The 18,587-nt window shown below is 37.1% G+C and overlaps 4 protein-coding genes across 5 annotated transcripts; 3 read left to right on the forward strand and 1 right to left on the reverse strand.

Moving 5' to 3' along the window:
- Positions 1-633: 633 nt before the first annotated feature.
- On the forward strand, positions 634-6,784 carry LOC149733083 (E3 ubiquitin-protein ligase NEDD4-like). Its single transcript, XM_089882699.1, has 24 exons — positions 634-782; positions 840-913; positions 969-1,065; positions 1,252-1,290; positions 1,346-1,399; positions 1,470-1,526; positions 1,584-1,636; positions 1,691-1,784; positions 1,857-1,996; positions 2,781-2,937; positions 2,997-3,072; positions 3,134-3,285; positions 3,572-3,654; positions 3,718-3,850; positions 4,026-4,080; positions 4,146-4,276; positions 4,433-4,662; positions 4,833-4,954; positions 5,086-5,156; positions 5,304-5,473; positions 5,527-5,587; positions 5,770-5,937; positions 5,989-6,158; positions 6,434-6,784. Exons 1-24 carry the CDS (start codon positions 744-746, stop codon positions 6,534-6,536), a joined length of 2,529 nt encoding a protein of 842 aa, XP_089738825.1. The 5' UTR covers positions 634-743; the 3' UTR covers positions 6,537-6,784.
- A 157-nt stretch (positions 6,785-6,941) lies between these two features.
- On the reverse strand, positions 6,942-7,380 carry LOC149733084 (heat shock factor-binding protein 1-like). The gene has a single exon (XM_089882730.1). The coding sequence runs from the start codon at positions 7,301-7,303 to the stop codon at positions 7,103-7,105; it is 201 nt and encodes a 66-aa protein (XP_089738856.1). The 5' UTR covers positions 7,304-7,380; the 3' UTR covers positions 6,942-7,102.
- Positions 7,381-8,167: 787 nt separating this feature from the next.
- LOC149733085 (repressor of RNA polymerase III transcription MAF1 homolog) lies at positions 8,168-9,766 on the forward strand. 2 transcript variants are annotated; one of them, XM_089882722.1, is made up of 2 exons: positions 8,168-8,930; positions 9,342-9,766. In XM_089882722.1, the coding sequence occupies exons 1-2, from the start codon at positions 8,497-8,499 to the stop codon at positions 9,607-9,609; spliced, it is 702 nt and encodes a 233-aa protein (XP_089738848.1). In that variant the 5' UTR covers positions 8,168-8,496; the 3' UTR covers positions 9,610-9,766. The 2 variants fall into 2 exon arrangements, with proteins under 2 accessions (XP_089738848.1, XP_089738849.1); XM_089882723.1 differs by lacking the exon at positions 9,342-9,766 and adding an exon at positions 9,019-9,290.
- A 415-nt stretch (positions 9,767-10,181) lies between these two features.
- On the forward strand, positions 10,182-18,578 carry LOC149733086 (uncharacterized). The gene is made up of 25 exons (XM_089882695.1): positions 10,182-10,370; positions 10,425-10,501; positions 10,587-10,644; positions 12,077-12,124; positions 12,218-12,287; positions 12,350-12,551; positions 12,604-12,701; positions 12,769-12,875; positions 12,925-13,377; positions 13,433-13,540; positions 13,643-13,820; positions 14,238-14,382; positions 14,434-14,480; positions 14,539-14,592; positions 14,803-14,886; positions 15,240-15,334; positions 15,471-15,586; positions 15,639-15,678; positions 15,731-15,840; positions 15,895-16,075; positions 16,132-16,228; positions 17,648-17,674; positions 17,766-17,888; positions 17,952-18,082; positions 18,258-18,578. Exons 1-25 carry the CDS (start codon positions 10,288-10,290, stop codon positions 18,391-18,393), a joined length of 2,868 nt encoding a protein of 955 aa, XP_089738821.1. The 5' UTR covers positions 10,182-10,287; the 3' UTR covers positions 18,394-18,578.
- Positions 18,579-18,587: the final 9 nt, after the last annotated feature.

Genomic DNA, 18,587 nt, shown 5'->3' on the forward strand with positions numbered 1-18,587 from the left:
TTGTTTTTTTTAAGATGTCTACTTCACGCTTAATGATTTCTACAGGAAGTTAAATTTTTATTTATTTTTTCGGGGTGCGAAAAAACAGGATTTAACTAAATGAGTTGTAATTATGCAATTAATCATACTTTATAAACAAACCAGATAAAACATACAATATTTATATAAAAACTAAAAAAGAACTTTAGGTATATACACAGACGTAATTAAATATTTAGAAAATACTCGCTTATTGCGCAAGTATTAAATATTTGTTTGTTTTTTTCGTGATTAATTATTAAACCTGACGCTATTTCTGTTACTTTTTCACAAAATTGTGTTTTGACCCAGTGTTTTGGTCCCATGATGTCGTCATGACGTCATACTCGGGTGGATTTGGGAAATTTTCCGAATCGAAAAAAAAATTCGCGAAAAATTACAAGATTGCGGGTCATGGGTTTGTTGTGGTTTAGTTTTGTTGTTTATAAAGTTGTTATTAAGTTGCATCTGTTGGATGTTCGTAGTTTAAGTGAAGAAGTGTTAGGCTGCGGTGTTTATGAGGTTTAGGGGTGGATACATTGTAACATGATAGTTTGTATCGCATTGCAACTATAAATAATTGTGTTGCACAAATTAGTTGTTTTAGTTTTAAAGACCTTTTTTATTTCAATTGTTGTTGCAAAGAATTCCTTGTTGTTATGATGTCATAATAACAGCAATTGTTACAGAGCATTTTTTTGTAAATAAATATAAAGTTGATATTGATGGCGGATGAAGTAACTCATGGTCACAATCCACAACAAGTATGTATTATGATGTCATATTATGTTACTATGACATCACCAACCCTTTTATTACAGGAGGGATCTAGGTTGGTAAGGATCCAAGTTTTATCGGGACATAATTTAGCAAAGAAAGATATTTTTGGTGCCAGGTAAAATGTTGTCACTTGTGCTTATACTTTAATAAATTACTTTCTAATCCAACAGCGATCCTTATGTGAGCGTGTCATTGTACAAGCCTAAGCGATCGGCGAGTGGATCGTCAAAAACCATCACCTGTGTCAACACAAAGACAAAGAAACGGGTGAATAATAATCATTGTGATGTCATAACAGGAAATGTATTGTTGATTAATTATGATGTCATTTCAGATATTGTTTGTTTGTTTCATAACAATCATAATATTTAATCAATGATTAAATCTTTTTTTCATCGTTTTATTGAACTTTATTATTTGTTTGTTATGATGTAACAATCATTTATATTCCAGACATTGAATCCATCTTGGAACGAAAAGTTTTTGTTTCGTGTAAGTTTTAATAAATTAATTTAAACGACGCAAAAATTTAATAAACTTGTAACAGGTGGTTCCCCGTGAGAACAGGTTGTTGTTCGAAGTGTTTGATGAAAATAGACTGGTACGTGGTAGCTTATACGTGGTAGCTTATTTATGTTTGGTATATATTTAATAACCCCATGTTTTTAAAGACACGCGATGATTTTCTCGGCCAAGTTGACATTCCAATAAATGCTTCTTACATTTCCGTAAGTTTATGTTTGTGGTTATTTAGTATTGGAGTTATATAATATATGTTTACGAAGAATGATGACGAGACCGGAACCCCCCACAGGGAATTCCCCCTACGACCCCGAAGGTAAGAGGTCACATGGGGTTAAAGGTCAAAGTTTAACCACTTATTTACCCACAGTTCCAAATCAAGGGTCAAAGGTCATTTGAGGTTAAAGTTGTCCTACGCAGATCTTCCCTCGACCAACGATAATAACGATGACTCGCCTAACGAGGTTTGTGGTGTCATAATGATGTGTTGTGATGTCATGATGATGGTACATCATAATATCAACCCCCATAAACAGGGAGATTGGGAATTAGTTGATGAAGAGACACGAGAAGGTCCCGTGTTGCCTGGAGGTTGGGAGGAAAGACAAGATCATCTCGGGAGGACGTATTATGTTCATCATGAAACAAGAAGAACGCAGTGGCAACGACCTGTTGTGTGAGTTGTATATATAGTAGTTTGTTGTAGTGAACGCAGTGGCAACGACCTGTTGTGTGAGTTGTATATATAGTAGTTTGTTGTAGTGAACACAGTGGCAACGACCTGTTGTGTGAGTTGTATATATAGTAGTTTGTTGTAGTGAACACAGTGGCAACGACCTGTTGTGTGAGTTGTATATATAGTAGTTTGTTGTAGTGAACACAGTGGCAACGACCTGTTGTGTGAGTTGTATATATAGTAGTTTGTTGTAGTGAACACAGTGGCAACGACCTGTTGTGTGAGTTGTATATATAGTAGTTTGTTGTAGTGAACACAGTGGCAACGACCTGTTGTGTGAGTTGTATATATAGTAGTTTGTTGTAGTGAACGCAGTGGCAACGACCTGTTGTGTGAGTTGTATATATAGTAGTTTGTTGTAGTGAACGCAGTGGCAACGACCTGTTGTGTGAGTTGTATATATAGTAGTTTGTTGTAGTGAACGCAGTGGCAACGACCTGTTGTGTGAGTTGTATATATAGTAGTTTGTTGTAGTGAACGCAGTGGCAACGACCTGTTGCGTGAGTTGTATATATAGTAGTTTGTTGTAGTGAACACAGTGGCAACGACCTGTTGTGTGAGTTGTATATATAGTAGTTTGTTGTAGTGAACACAGTGGCAACGACCTGTTGTGTGAGTTGTATATATAGTAGTTTGTTGTAGTGAACACAGTGGCAACGACCTGTTGTGTGAGTTGTATATATAGTAGTTTGTTTATACATTGTTTGTATACTAACCCCCACAGCCCCCCCAACCCTTCAACACCGGAAACCCCCTCCACTTCATCGGATAGTGATGTCACAATGGGCACGGCAGCCGCAGCCGAATTGTTCCGACAGCGTCGACATATAAGCGAAGATGTGACGGAACAACCAAGGTCGTCTCGTAATGAGGATCATAGTGTAAGTGATGATGTCATAAGTTATGATGTCACAAGTGATGATGTCAATTGTTGTTACAGTGGGAAGTGATATCGGAAACCTCATCAACCGACCCTCCGACCCCACCTCCATTACCTAGGTCACCAAGTCTACCTAGTGAGTATGATGTCATAATGTGGTGTGATGTCATAATGGTGGTGTGATGTCACTATCTCAGGTCAAGCGGAGATGACATCATCAAGCGTAACAACAGTAGACGGGGAACTCCCAGATGGTTGGGAGGCGAGAGTCGACCCGAAGACAAATCGGAAATATTTCGTTGATCACGTGAATAAAGTCACGTCATGGCATAAACCACGGAATATCACGGTATGTTGATCACGTGAATAATATCATGACATAAACCACGGAGTATCACGGTATGTTGATCATGTGAATAATATCATGGCATAAACCACGGAATATCACGGTATGTTGATCACGTGAATAACATCATGACATAAACCACGAAGTATCACGGTATGTTGATCACGTGAATAAAGTCACGTCATGGCATAAACCACGAAATATCACGGTATGTTGATCACGTGAATAATATCATGACATAAACCACGGAATATCAAGGTATGTTGAATAATATATGATATCTATGCAGCGAACCACATCATCCAGCGAACGCAAATCAGCCACAAATTCTTCGCAATCATCAAAATATCTTCCAGCGGGGTGGGAAATGAAGTGAGTCAGCAATATTAATCATGACTAAGCCTATTTATCATTACTCTGCATTATTTTACTCAGGACTGCCCCAAGTGGCCGAGTATTTTTTATTGATCACAATCGACAAGTAACGAGTTGGGACGACCCGAGGACGAAGCGACCACCAGCAAGTCGGGGAAATTTTAAAAACGCGAGCGAGATCGGACCATTGCCTGTAAGTTTGTGGTGTAATTGTTGTGTATAAACATAATGGAAAGATTCCATATCAGTTACATCACCATTCACAAATTATTGTGCATTAAAGTAGATTAGGCGGGATTTGAACCTGGTCCCACAAATTGCAAGCTTGCCGCTTGACTAACGTTGTGTTGGTTGTATCTTTATAACAGGATGGCTGGGAGGAACGGATTCACACCGATGGAAGGATTTTTTACGTTGATCATAGTATGTTTATATTATATTTATGTTTATATTATATCTGTGTTATTAATAAATTTTTATTTCTATAGTCAACCACAAAACGCAATGGGAGGACCCACGATTACAAAACCCCGAAATAACTGGCCCGGCCGTCCCTTACTCCAGAGATTACAAACAAAAATATGAATTCTTCAAAAGCAAACTTCATAAATCAGTTTCGGTAAGGTTTGTGTCAATTATATCATTGCTCATGAAGTAATATGAATAATTCATTAGAAGAAATATATTTCGCTTTAAACGGCATCACCGATTCTGGCTGTTACGAGAATTTTCCAACTGCATCAGATTCACCATAAACACAACATTAATCTTACAGCGCGACATTCCAAATCGTTTCGAGATGAAAGTTGATCGTCGAACTATTTTGAATGATTCATATCGAGTGATTAGTCGCGTTAAGAAACCAGAGTTCCTTAAGTCAAGGCTGTGGATTGAATTTAATAAAGAGAAGGGGTTGGATTATGGGGGCGTGGCGAGGGAGTGGTTCTATTTACTATCGAAGGAAATGTTTAATCCATATTATGGATTGTTTGAATATTCTGCAACGTAAGTTCCATTATGTAGTTTCTTTATTCCATCGGTTACGACTATTTATACACCAAACTATGTGTGGGTCGGTTATGTTGGTTGAGTCATTCTGTATAATATATAGTGGGCCATCCTGGCATGGGGTGTATGATATAAAACACCCATGATGTAACATAATTAACCTGCAGCGATAATTACACGTTACAAATCAACCCGAACTCTGGTATGTGCAATGAGGATCATTTTGATTGGTTCCGATTTATCGGTCGCGTTGCAGGGATGGCTGTTTACCACGGAAAGTTACTTGATGGTGAGTTATGCAGGGGGTTTGTTTTAATTGTAAGCGTGTTTTAACGACCGTCGTTGCATCCGGTGTTTTTATTGTTTTTAATCTTGGCCTCCCTAACCCAAGAAAGCTTTTCATATCAATATTCTTTGCAGCTTTCTTCATTCGTCCGTTCTACAAGATGATGTTGGGGAAGCCGATCACATTGAGAGATATGGAGTCCGTGGTAAGTGGGGTTGGGGTTGGGTGTGTCACACCAAGAGGCCGAATGCTCGTCATAGTTGGTTATTTTGTTCATGAAGTTACTTCGTACATTACTATGCGGGTTACTACCAATGTGTGAAGATTATTATTCACGACTTTCCCTCCCCAGGACAGCGAGTATTACAACTCGTTGAAATGGATCCTCGAAAACGACCCGACCGATCTTGACCTTTGTTTCACGGTGGATGAAGAATTATTTGGTCAAATGAAAGTTAACGAACTGAAATCTGGAGGGGCGGATATCAAAGTTAACAACGAGAACAAACGAGAATATATTCAGTATGTTTAAACTTTAATGCCTCGTTTTTTTTAATTCAACCCATTGTTTACAGGTTGGTTATAAAGTGGAGGTTCGTATCGCGAGTGCAAGAGCAAATGAAGTCTTTCCTTCAGGTGAAGATTGGCTTATGTCTGTTGTGTGGCACGCTACAATGTCTATGCTTATAGTAACATATAGGGTTAGGGGTTTGGCAAAGGGAAGACAGGGAGAGTTAGACACACAATCCTTTGAAACAAAACCTATGGTGTCTATGATGTATTAACATATTATTGTGACATCATAATCCCCATTATAGGGTTTCAATGAACTTATCCCAAGCAACCTGGTGAAAATATTTGATGAAAATGAAGTTGAATTACTGATGTGCGGGCTCGGCGATGTCGATGTCAATGATTGGAGAAGAAACACCAATTATAAAGGAGATTACTCAGCGAATCATATCGTTATTCAGTGGTTTTGGAGGGTGGGTGTTTGGTTTGATTTCTATGTTGGTTATTTAATATTTCTATGCCAGGCGGTGTTGTTAATGGACCCGGAGCTTCGAGTTCGATTCTTACAATTCGTGACGGGGACCTCTCGAGTTCCGATGAACGGGTTCGGAGAATTGTGGGGGAGTAACGGACCCCAGTTATTTACCATCGAGAAGTGGGGAACCCCCGAGAAGCTGCCCCGAGCTCATACATGGTGGGTAACATGGGGTATAGGGGGGTATGGTTGTTGGCTGTTCTGGTAAAACACCTGTTGTCCATCATGGGTGGAAAGGATAGATGTATAAAATATGGAGTGACAACATACACTCGTAAATATTTATAAATCTTTAAATTACTGTATCGTAGCCGTATGATCTTACAATATAGACAACGCATTGATTGCAAACTGGTTATGATTTTGTTGCTACCAGGTGTAACATTAAGTAAATAACTCTTCTGGTTGAAAATAACTAAACCCTCCCCCCCCAGTTTCAACAGGCTGGATTTGCCGCCGTATAAAAGTTTTGAAGAGTTGAGGAAGAAGTTGTTGCTTGCGATCGAAAGCACGCAGGGGTTCGAGGGGGTGGATTAATACTGACCTCGTGTGGTGGATTAATACTGACCTCTTGTGGTGGATATTTTTAGTGATTATTGTAATATTTACGACAGAATTAAATCCCCCCATTAATATTGCTCAAGTATTAACTAACATGTTGCTTTCTATAAAGATATGTTCCATATATGTTGTGTATTTGATGTATATACCAAACATTACTAATTTGGTAATCAACAATTTGAATGTTTGCATCAAAACTAGATTAAAATTAAAGTAATGGAAAATAGAGTGTTTTAGTATAAATTGTAGGATGAAAACGCGATTGTTTGTTGCTGTTAAGTGTCTTGCTCATGACACATACACCCACAATAGTAGCAGCGACGAACCTTGAATCCGGTATCTAGGCTGGTAGCAAGATATGTTACACTTTGACAGCGAGCGTAAATATATGTGATTGACTTTATTTCAACTTAGCAAGTGGCACATCGGTTCAATACATGAATAAGGAATTTACAAAATACATGAAAAGTGTTTTACAGAAATAGAAAATATAAAACAGTGCAAGGTTTAAAAAGACTGCAGTTGTAACAAAAAGTCAAGGTTTATTCATTGGATTCATCGACCCCAGCTTGTGCCAACAACTCCGCGATGTTTTTCTCCAAATCATCAATCCTTCCACCCATATCGTCGATTCGTTGAACAATGTTCTCGGACATATTCTGGAACTTTCCCTGCATTTCGTTGAGAACTTCTTGAACGAAAACCGTCAAATCTTGGACACTTTTTGGGTCGATGTCGGCCATTTTAATACTTGTTTAATTCAAGCTTAATTGCTGCTGAATCTAGAAACATAAGCAGTCGTTACATAATGGCTGGCACAACACAAGTTAACATTTAACACATACGAATACAAGTTATGAAGCGATATGGCTTGTTTTAAACATCTACCTAGCAACCTTATACGCCACAAAACAAACAAAACAAAGCGTCTTATTTGTTCATCTGTATTGTAAGTAGCGTTTCATGAAATTCTTTCATTCGTAAACGGGGTTATTTATTTAAGGGGCGGTCAACAGTAAAACTAAAGGGGGGCATATTTAAATTTAGTAAACCTAAAATAACGTTATATATAGTTTTTATCTTTAATAATCCACAATATTATGAATAAATAAATTGTATGTTTACCCCTGTTGTAGCTCAAATATGTAAAATTACATTATATATATTTATCTTCAGTGAGCCCCTTAATTTAATAAAACCTAAAATCTAGACCCAACGCCATCTAGCGGATTCTGTTTGAACAATACTTTCTCCCCAAATAATTATCGGCCGCAAAAAAAAAATTGTAAAAAAATAATTTTTATTTTAAATTACAGAAATTATAAGAAACTTAATTCTGTGTATTGTAAAAATTTATAACTTCTTTGTTTAAATGAAAGGTCAAAGATCTCGCAAGATCTTTTTATGACGTCACACACGATCGCGTTTTTCGCGCACAAAGAACTTTCTCTTCTCTAATTAGAAAAAAGATAAAAGAAAGAAAAAGAAAGAAGGTAAATAAGCTCGTAGGAGATGTGATTAAGTTAAAGGAAGTCAGATTTGCAAAACAAAGAAAAGCAAATATTGCAGCGTAAAACTGGATTGCAGATAATTCAGACATTTAATATTGTTTATAAATATAAATTATTTGATATATTATGAGCCAGTCGTAAATATATTGTGTTATATTGTCAGTAACCATGGGCGTATATTGACAGTTTGAGTTTCGCCAGATATTAATAAGTTTCTCTTTATTTCAGAGTTTTAAATAAACAGCAATCAAGGTTTAATCAAATATATATTTGAATTCCCGTCAAAAATTTCACGTCAACAAGTGTCTCTTTATACCGAAGATTGTGAAAGTATTAATTCTTCGAAGACGTTATGTGCTTTAGTCAGCAACAACAAAAATATACGAAAAATATATTTTCCAAATCGAACTTTAGTTTTCATCGAAATGAAATTTCTGGAGAATTCCAAACTGGAAGCGCTCAACAGTGCTTTGATGATTGAGAATGGTGATTGTTGCGTCATAGGGCGAGTTGAAAGTTATTCTTGTAAGATGGCCGGAGACGATAAACGATTGTTCAAGACATTGTCACACGAGGGCGACCCTAACGAACTCACGGTTTTGTCACCGCCGCAGACTGTGGCTTCTGTCAGTCCGGCCGGGTATTCTACGAGTGCTGATGAGAACGAGAATCCACTCAACTATGCTTGTAGTCGGAAGACTTTATATTATCTCATTTCTACTTTGAACGCTTCGTTCCGACCCGATTATGACTTCAGCAATGCCAAGAGCGACGAGTTTAGTCGCGAACCGAGCGTTAACTTTGTCACAAATTTCATCAACAGCAGCTTGGGTGCCGTGTTGGGGGAACGATACAACCGGTAAATATGACAATGAATGAAAATATTTATCCTCGCATGGTAAGCAACGACAATCGTTATAACACGGGTGTTGTTTTTAATCCATTAGTGGCCACTGGGTTGGAGCAGTTGCCGCTGAGTGTCTTGCCCAAGAACGCAATGAAAGCATCGACTCATGGCCCATACTAACCACTAAGCCACCGCAGACAATGTATCTTTATAACATCATTATCTGCAGATTATGACATCACTTCCTGTTGTAGTAACGTGTTGTTTGTTTCACAGAAAGTTAAGGCGTGTTGGTTGTGACAGAGTTGTTGTCGTTTGATTACTAAGAAATATTTTATAATCGATGAACACTGGACAACGTTATAAATATTTCACTAACATTTAGTTTGTGTGAAATCCATGTTTTGTTATATTTATCTTCAGGTTGAGTTCGTTGATATGGTCTTCCATCAACGACGAGATTCAGCTCGACGATTGTGTCGTTTATAGTTACAACCCCGATCTTGATTCGGACCCGTACGGTGACGAGGGGTGCTTGTGGTCATTCAATTTCTTCTTTTACAATCGTAAGATGAAGCGGATGTTGTTTTTTACGTGTAAAGCCCAAACATCTGTTGATGAAAAGTTCGAGATCGAGGGGATAGAAGAAAGTTTCGAGTTCACCCACCAACTACCACTTATATTACAATGATTATATTTTGTACAAATTGTATATTTTCTTATATTCTATGTTCTTATGTAAATACATTGTTACCATATGTGTAGCCTTATGGTACCACTGGAACTTCTACTTTTTATGTACACATGTTTCACTGTTCTGCATATTATTAAAAGAGGATAATACTTCAGCGTGCACTATGGGGTAAATAGCTTGTTTATATCGAATGTTGGTAACTTAACTATCCTTGCATGGCGGGCAATGACCGTTGTTATAACACAAGTGTTTCATGCACCTCACATATAAGTTACCACGTATGTAACTTTGTGGGTGATTGTTTTTCTCTATAGCTGATAATTTAGAGTTTTAGACAGCTCATTAATGACTACTGGGTTGTTTTGTAAAACTTTTATGCTTTTAAATAAGGTTAAACAGTGTAGTAAACTACGCTTGGTGGTCTAAGGTGAAATATTAACATCAAATACTTCGGAAAGTCAAGGTATATACTTCCTAAACACCAACAAAATAATATACACCCCTGAACGTTTACGCAGTTTATATGATTTCGATGTCTAGATCACCGCCGCCCGATTTTCTGATTTTTTTTATAAATTTTGTTTCAAAATAAAACTAATATTTTGACGAAAATATTGTCGCTGTACAGCTTTGGATTTGTCATGTAGTTTAGTTTGTAGAAGGTTTAAACTCGACATGACTGAAGGTCTATTGCAGAAACCGCTTCCGGACCCCTGGAGCTTTGGGGTCTTGAAAGACGGCCGAGTTTTCTTTATAAAGTAAGTTTGTTGTAATGTATTGAAGTTAAAGTTTAATAATTGTTTTAATTAAAGTGACGACGATGAAATTACGACGTGGCTGCACCCTACATTAGGAACAAGTGTTATGACAGGTTACTATAGAAGCCAAGGTTAGAACTTTGATGTTTTAATCTTTTTTGGATAGTTAATGCTACAATATAATTTACGTGTTTGTAACAAAAGTTGTTGTTTTAGATTTACCCGATGGTTGGGAGTTGGGGTTTACCATTGAAGGAATTCCATTCTACATCAAGTTGGTTGTTTTATTATTGTGACAATTGTTAAATATTTTAACCTGATCTTTATGAATGAATGAATGTAACTTACTTTATCCTCGCGTGCCGGAAAACGACGGTCGTTATAACACGGGTTTAACACGGGCTTCTCTAAAACACGCAATCTACGCAATCTACACAATCTACGCAATCTACGCAATCTTCTCTAAAACACGCAATCTAAGCAGTCTTGTTTTGTCAAATTAGTAAATCAAGTTTTTTAAATAAATAATTATATTATTTAACCAAATATGTCCTAAACTAACGCAATCTATAGAATTAACACATAGCGCCACCTTTCGGTCAAGTCACGCAATCTACACAATCTTCTCTAAAACACGCAATCTACACAATCTCCTCTAAAACACGCAAACTATGCAGTCTTGTTTTGTCAAATTGGTAAACCAAGTTTTTTTAATAAATAAATAAATATATTAATTAACTAAATATGTCCTAAAATAAAATAACGCAATCTATTGAATTAACACATTGCGCCACCTTTCGGTCAAGTCACGCAATCTACACAATCTAAGATATATACATAATCTGCACAGGCTTATCTTTTTAAATAAATTTATCTGTCATTTAACTGTGGTATACTCAGAATATCAACTCAATCTACAGAACAACACGGCAGACAGTTAACGACAAATTTAAAGAATGCATTGCAGCTGAACGTCATCAAACGTCAACTTTATGTTTAAAAGTACTCGTTCAACACAGTTTTTTTTTCAATTTGCTGGGTAGTATAGTGCAGAGTCCGTATATAAACGCTCTGATCTAGTGGTTAAGGTTCTGATTTTGCAATTGTGTAGCACAGTTTCGATTTCTGCTGTCGGAACATTTTGTTGAATTTTTTTATTGTTTTTTTTTGTATGTGGGGTCAGGCGTTAGAAGTTAGGGGTTAGATAAATTTATTTGAAAAAAACTTGGTAATTTTTTAACAAAATTAGTCTGTGCAGATTATGTATATATCTTAGAATCTAAGAGCCACCTTATGGTCAAGTCACGCAATCTACACAATCTAAGACTTAGATTGTGTAGATTGCGTGACTTGACCGAAAGGTGGCGCTATGTGTTAATTCAATAGATTGCGTTATTTTATTTTAGGACATATTTAGTTAATCAATATATATATTTATTTATTAAAAAACTTGGTTTACCAATTTGACAAAACAAGACTGCGTAGTTTGCGTGTTTTAGAGGAGATTGTGTAGATTGCGTGTTTTAGAGAAGATTGTGTAGATTGCGTGACTTGACCGAAAGGTGGCGCTATGTGTTAATTCTACAATAACAATCTCTCGTTACAATAACAATGTTAAATCCCCACACTTAACAATAAAACAAAGGTTAATTATGTTACTTTGCTTTAAACAACTTCTTGTGATTAATAATAACTTTAATTTTCAGCCATAAAGAAAGATACACGACGCCCATGAAACCCAATGCAACGAGAAGGTAAAATATTTGTCCTCGAGCAACAAACTAATAAAACAATCCATCAGTGTCTAATGTTGAACTGGTATGACATCATAAATATTATTATTACAGCGACACAAAGAAGAAGAGAAAACCCTCGTTAAGCGGGACAATTACCCGACCATTGTTTCGTCGCAGAAGTGTATGTGATGTCATGATTAAGCTTTACTGAGTGTTGGATTTACTTTGGGATTATGTTTGTAGCAAACTGATCGACGAAGTACTGATGGTGGAAACAACGCTGGAATGAAAGGGAAGAAGTTGACGGCGATGCGCCGAGACGGAACATCATTTGTGGCGCGCAGTGGTTGGCTTTATAAACAAGATAACTCGGGGGTGGGCGGGGTTAGGGTGTGGCGCAAAAGGTGGTTCGTTCTCGCTGACTTTTGTTTGTTCTATTATAAAGGTAAATGTTTGTTAAAATATATCTTGTGTTTATGATCATTATGACATCACAGACGCACGTGAGGGTGATGTCTTGGGAAGTATTGTTCTACCAAGTTATCAAATATCGACGGTGAACCCCGAGCGACATGGGAGAAAATATTCATTCAAGGTGATTGTTGTTGTTGTTACCATTGTAATAATGGTGATTGTTATTTATAATCAATTCTTATTTATAGATTGAACACTCTGGAATGCGTAGTTATTACATAAGTGCTGAGTCGTACCATGACATGGCAGAATGGATCAAACTATTGACCCCATTATGTTCGTTCCAACCCACAAGGTAACAACGTTTGTTTGTCGGGAGTTTAGATTAAAGAAAAATTTTCCAGGAAAGTGCTAAGTAATAACGGCACTGATAATGATGCGGCAAAATTTGGATTTACGGAAATACGACGAAACGAGAATCGATCAAACCTGAAAGATGAAAACGAAAATAATAATAACGCTAAAAATCATGGTGTGGCATCAACCACACATATCACGGCACCAAATACACATGTCATGGCACCAAGCTCACATGCCGCGGAACCAAACACATACACTACTGCACCAGGCTCCCACACCAAGCCACACACACATAGCACGGCACCCAACACACATGCCACGGTACCTAACTCACACACCAAGCCACGCCCACAAAATAAGCACGACACACCTGTACAAAGTAACGCGCGCACGAATGACACACATCGTGCGCGCAATGCACAACGTCCGCGATATTCAGATACTACTCATAGAAACAACATTAACCAAGATATGCATCGGCGATTATCCGACAACAGGTATCATGTCATAATGCAGCATAAGTATGACATCATAATGCTGATTGTTTAACAGTCACCAGCAAACAAATATTGTACGAAACAACTCGATGTTGCGTCTTGGAGATTGGGTTTCGAGTAAAAAGAAACGTAATTCATCCATGGGCAATTTAAACACAGTCAGGTAAAAACATTTATTTACTTGATGATAAAACATGAATCTCAATGCAAAGTTAAAATTGTTTTGTGTTAAAGCATGAATGATTAATTCTCCCGTGATACTCAGACCATCAAGTTCACGTGATAGTCGTACAATGAGATACGAATCACGTGATCGTCGATACAAACCAGGTTCGTATCATGATTACATGGATTCAATGGAAGTCGCTTCAAGCATTATGAGCGTACCACCTTTTCATAGAAATAACAAAACTTTGTCGTTGCCGAGGCCAAGGTCAACTCAGGTGGGCATAGATATCTTATATATATTAATGGTGTAACATAGATATCTTATATATATTAATGGTGTAACATAGATATCTTATATATATTAATGGTGTAACATAGATATCTTATATATATTAATGGTTTAACATAGATATCTTATATATATTAATGGTGTAACATAGATATCTTATATAATAATGGTGTAACATAGATATCTTATATAATAATGGTGTAACATAGATATCTTATATATATTAATGGTGTAACATAGATATCTTATATAATAATGGTGTAACATAGATATCTTATATATATTAATGGTGTAACATAGATATCTTATATATATTAATGGTGTAACATAGATATCTTGTATAATGAGTTGAACAAATTATCAGCCATGCGTTAAAGTATAGTTTACATTATTATATGACCAGACATTGAACCAACGAGGCAAACCTACCAAGAGCTTGGGTGAACTACACCCCCCCCTAACCCCTGTTACCCCAACGTCACCCAACATGTACGAGGTATTCACCCCAACAACAACTGAAGAAAAGTTCGATTATTCAAAACCATCTGGTAATGATGTCATAATGGATATTGTTTGATAATAATCAACGTTCGATACAGGTTCGGCAAACATAGAAATCAAACAAATGGATGTAAAAGGAAGAAGTGTAAGTGATGTCATAATGGTGTTAATGATGTCATAATAATTATTATGACATATTACAGGGCCAGTTGAGAGCGTTTGCGATATCCGTTCGGAAACCCCCTTCAGATGTTCAGGTTATTGTTTCTATGGTTGTAGTTATACTATCTTTATGTTTATATTGTTTCTATGGTTGTAGTTATACTATCTTTATGTTTATATTGTTTCTATGGTTGTAGTTATACTATCTTTATGTTTATATTGTTTCTATGGTTGTAGTTATACTATCTTTATGTTTATATTGTTTCTATGGTTGTAGTTATACTATCTTTATGTTTGTTCTTTAGAATTATTTGAAGAAAGTAGCGAGTTACGAGACTGAATTGAAAACGAATGAGCAACGAATGGAAGCAGGGGATGATTGTACGGGGGTACGTAGTTGTTGTATATGATGTTTATGTGGTGTATATAGTATATGATGTTTATGTGGTGTATATAGTATATGATGTTTATGTGGTGTATATAGTATATGATGTTTATGTGGTGTATATAGTATATGATGTTTATGTGGTGTATATAGTATAGGATGTTTATGTGGTGTATATAGTATATGATGTTTATGTGGTGTATATAGTATATGATGTTTATGTGGTGTATATAGTATATGATGTTTATGTGGTGTATATAGTATATGATGTTTATGTGGTGTATATAGTATAGGATGTTTATGTGGTGTATATAGTATATGATGTTTATGGTATTATATCCGATGCAACCTTCATAGAAATTATTGGAACTTCGTTCTTCAATCGAGGAAACAGAGGTTTCGGTGAAGTCGGTTAAGGCGCAGATCGTTGACGAGTTAAGAAAAGGATACAAGTTAGTTTGTTTAAGTTAAATTATTATTATTGTTAGTTTGTTTAAGTTAAATTATTATTATTGTTAGTTTGTTTAAGTTAAATTATTATTATTGTTAGTTTGTTTAAGTTAAATTATTATTATTGTTAATATTTAGCGATGGAAAACAAACGAACGAATCATCAGAAGTTGAGTTGGGTCGCGTAGAGTTCATCCTAGAATCGCTACAGCGACTTCGAGGGAATATACGTGTCATAATGGACCGTTGTGGGGGTAGGTGATGTCATAATAAGTAGGTGATGTCATAATGTAAATATTGTTACAGAACAAGACAATGGCAGCTGTGTTGACGAGGTCACTCCAAGGTGAGTCAATTACAAAGCAATTATTCACTTAACTATTATAATTCTTTATGAGGTCATCGTGTTCACTCAACCGTAGCTCGAGGGGAAGTTCCGAGGTATCACCACGGGGAAATCCCCAGGAAAATACCGGGGAAAAATATTTCACTTTGCCGGGAAGGGGAGGTAATTATGATGTCATAACTGTGTTGATGACATCACACATCAGTGTTTCCACAGTTTCTCATGCTACTAGCGCCGATAGTTTAACAGCAGCAATACTGGCAAGATACGCACGACCGAACACACGTGTTACGCTCCAACGCACAAAGTCGGCTGCCGAACGACTACTTCATTCGTCGCACGGAAATATTAACAACGACCCGAACGATATAAAGCGGATACAACGAGAGATTAATCAGTATGTTTGCTGCGTGATAATATTTATATGAATTAATATCTGTGTTTGTCATCCAGGAATCGACGACGAACTTTAAATTCCTCAGATTTTTCACGAAAATCAAAAACTTTTGGATCTCATGACCCAATGAATATTGGGATGGACATTAAGATGGTGAGAATCACGTGATTGTGTGGTGAGAATCACGTGATTGTGTGGTGAGAATCACGTGATTGTGTGGTGAGAATCACGTGATTGTGTGGTGATAATCATATGATTGTGTCGTGATAATCACGTGATTGTGTCGTGAGAATCACGTGATTGATCGTGAGAATCACGTGATTGTGTCGTGAGAATCACGTGATTGTGTGGTGAGAATCACGTGATTGTGTCTTGAGAATCGCGTGATTGTGTCGTGAGAATCACGTGATTGTGTCGTGAGAATCACGTGATTGTGTCGTGAGAATCACGTGATTGTGTTGTGAGAATCACGTGATTGATCGTGAGAATCACGTGATTGTGTCGTGAGAATCATATGATTGTGTGGTGAGAATCATGTGATTGTGTCGTGAGAATCATATGATTGTGTGGTGAGAATCATATGATTGTGTCGTGAGAATCACGTGATTGTGTTGTGAGAATCACGTGATTGTGTCTTGAGAATCACGTGATTGTGTCGTGAGAATCACGTGATTGTGTCTTGAGAATCACGTGATTGTGTCGTGAGAATCACGTGATTGTGTCGTGAGAATCACGTGATTGTGTCTTGAGAATCACGTGATTGTGTCTTGAGAATCACGTGATTGTGTCGTGAGAATCACGTGATTGTGTCTTGAGAATCACGTGATTGTGCTGTGAGAATCATGTGATTGTGCTGTGGGAATCACGTGATTGTGCTGTGAGAATCACATGATTGTGTCGTGAGAATCACATGATTGTGTGGTGAGAATCACGTGATTGTGTCGTGAGAATTATATGATTGTGTCGTGAGAATCACGTGATTGTGTCGTGAGAATCACGTGATTGTGTCGTGAGAACCACATGATTGTGTCGTGAGAATCACGTGATTGTGTCGTGAGAATCACATGATTGTGTCGTGAGAGTCACGTGATTGTGTTGTGAGAATCACGTGATTGTGCTGTGAGAATCACGTGATTGTGCTGTGAGAATCACGTGATTGTGTCGTGAGAATCACGTGATTGTGTCGTGAGAATCACCTGATTGTGTCGTGAGAATCACGTGATTGTGCTGTGAGAATCACGTGATTGTGTCGTGAGAATCACGTGATTGTGTCGTGAGAATCACGTGATTGTGTGGTGAGAATCACGTGATTGTGTGGTGAGAATCACATGATTGTGTCGTGAGAATCACGTGATTGTGTCGTGAGAATCACGTGATTGTGTCGTGAGAATCACATGATTGTGTCGTGAGAATCACATGATTGTGTCGTGAGAATCACGTGATTGTGTGGTGAGAATCACGTGATTGTGTCGTGAGAATCACGTGATTGTGTCGTGAGAATCACGTGATTGTGTCGTGAGAATCACGTGATTGTGATTAAACTACCTCATAAAACCATGATTTACATTGCAGGCGATACGACATCAAAGAATGCCAAAGGTAAGCATAGAAATAATATATAAACAATATTAACACAAAAATCTCACAATCTTAACATAGAAATCCCACAATATTAACTTAAAAACCCCAGGTTCTCCAACGAGCGAAGCGTGATCGTGAGTTCAAGCACGACGATCATGTGACAGATTCCGACCAATCACCTCGCTCGCCTCATATCGATGTCGACCAATCAGATTTCGATCTGACAACAGAAGTAACTATAATGTCATAATTGTACACAGTGATGTCATAAACTTACATTTCAATAAACTATTAGCTGGTCGTCCCGAACAAAGTTTTGATTCCTGATCGTTTGGTCGAATATGAAGACGTAGAATTAACCCCAGAGCAAGAAAAGATAAAACAACAAAAAGTTGACGCAATTGAACGAATGTTGGCTCGATCGGGGTAAGTTGGATCTGGTTGGGGTAAATTTGGTGGGTAGGGTAAGTTGGATCGGGGTGGGGTAAGTTGGGTCAGGGTGGGGTAAGGTAAGAAATAGGCAAAATATTTTGTTTAACTTTAGAAGGAAACAAGACGTCTTTACTTTTGGTTGTTATAATTTAATTTTCAAATTTTGCAGGCAAACGGCTTCAAACCCAACCGTTCATCTTGCGGCTGCATTGGCAGCAGAGGCCGGTACCGTGGCACGTGCCGTGGCGTTCCAAGCCAAACATAAGAATGACGATACCGCGACAATCCAACCTTTTATAGTTTAAACAATGTTTTATGTTTTTCTATGTTACCCTGTCCGAAACATAAATCAAAATTTGTTATTTCTATATTTTGTACAAATCCAATCGTTACACAAAAATCAAATTTGGTGTAAAAATTTAAAGCACTTTGTAAATAAAGCAAATAATTTTCGCTTTTCTAATAATAATAATAAATCAAAATAATATTTTTGTTTTTT

Source organism: Ciona robusta, chromosome 8 (assembly GCF_009617815.1).
Source record: "Ciona robusta chromosome 8, ASM961781v2".
Taxonomy (NCBI): Eukaryota; Metazoa; Chordata; class Ascidiacea; order Phlebobranchia; family Cionidae; genus Ciona; species Ciona robusta.

Excerpts from the sequence above, each read along its gene's own strand:
- LOC149733085 (XM_089882722.1), top strand. The coding sequence starts at position 8,497 with ATGAAATTTCTGGAGAATTCCAAACTGGAAGCGCTCAACAGTGCTTTG. Across the intron at positions 8,931-9,341 it reads TTGGGGGAACGATACAACCG|GTTGAGTTCGTTGATATGGT; the intron begins GTAAATATGACA and ends ATTTATCTTCAG.
- LOC149733084 (XM_089882730.1), bottom strand. The coding sequence starts at position 7,303 with ATGGCCGACATCGACCCAAAAAGTGTCCAAGATTTGACGGTTTTCGTT.
- LOC149733083 (XM_089882699.1), top strand. The coding sequence starts at position 744 with ATGGCGGATGAAGTAACTCATGGTCACAATCCACAACAA. Across the intron at positions 914-968 it reads AAAGATATTTTTGGTGCCAG|CGATCCTTATGTGAGCGTGT; the intron begins GTAAAATGTTGT and ends CTAATCCAACAG. Across the intron at positions 5,938-5,988 it reads TTATTCAGTGGTTTTGGAGG|GCGGTGTTGTTAATGGACCC; the intron begins GTGGGTGTTTGG and ends TTTCTATGCCAG.
- LOC149733086 (XM_089882695.1), top strand. The coding sequence starts at position 10,288 with ATGACTGAAGGTCTATTGCAGAAACCGCTTCCGGACCCCTGGAGCTTT. Across the intron at positions 13,821-14,237 it reads CGAGGCCAAGGTCAACTCAG|ACATTGAACCAACGAGGCAA; the intron begins GTGGGCATAGAT and ends TTATATGACCAG. Across the intron at positions 14,593-14,802 it reads AACCCCCTTCAGATGTTCAG|AATTATTTGAAGAAAGTAGC; the intron begins GTTATTGTTTCT and ends TTTGTTCTTTAG.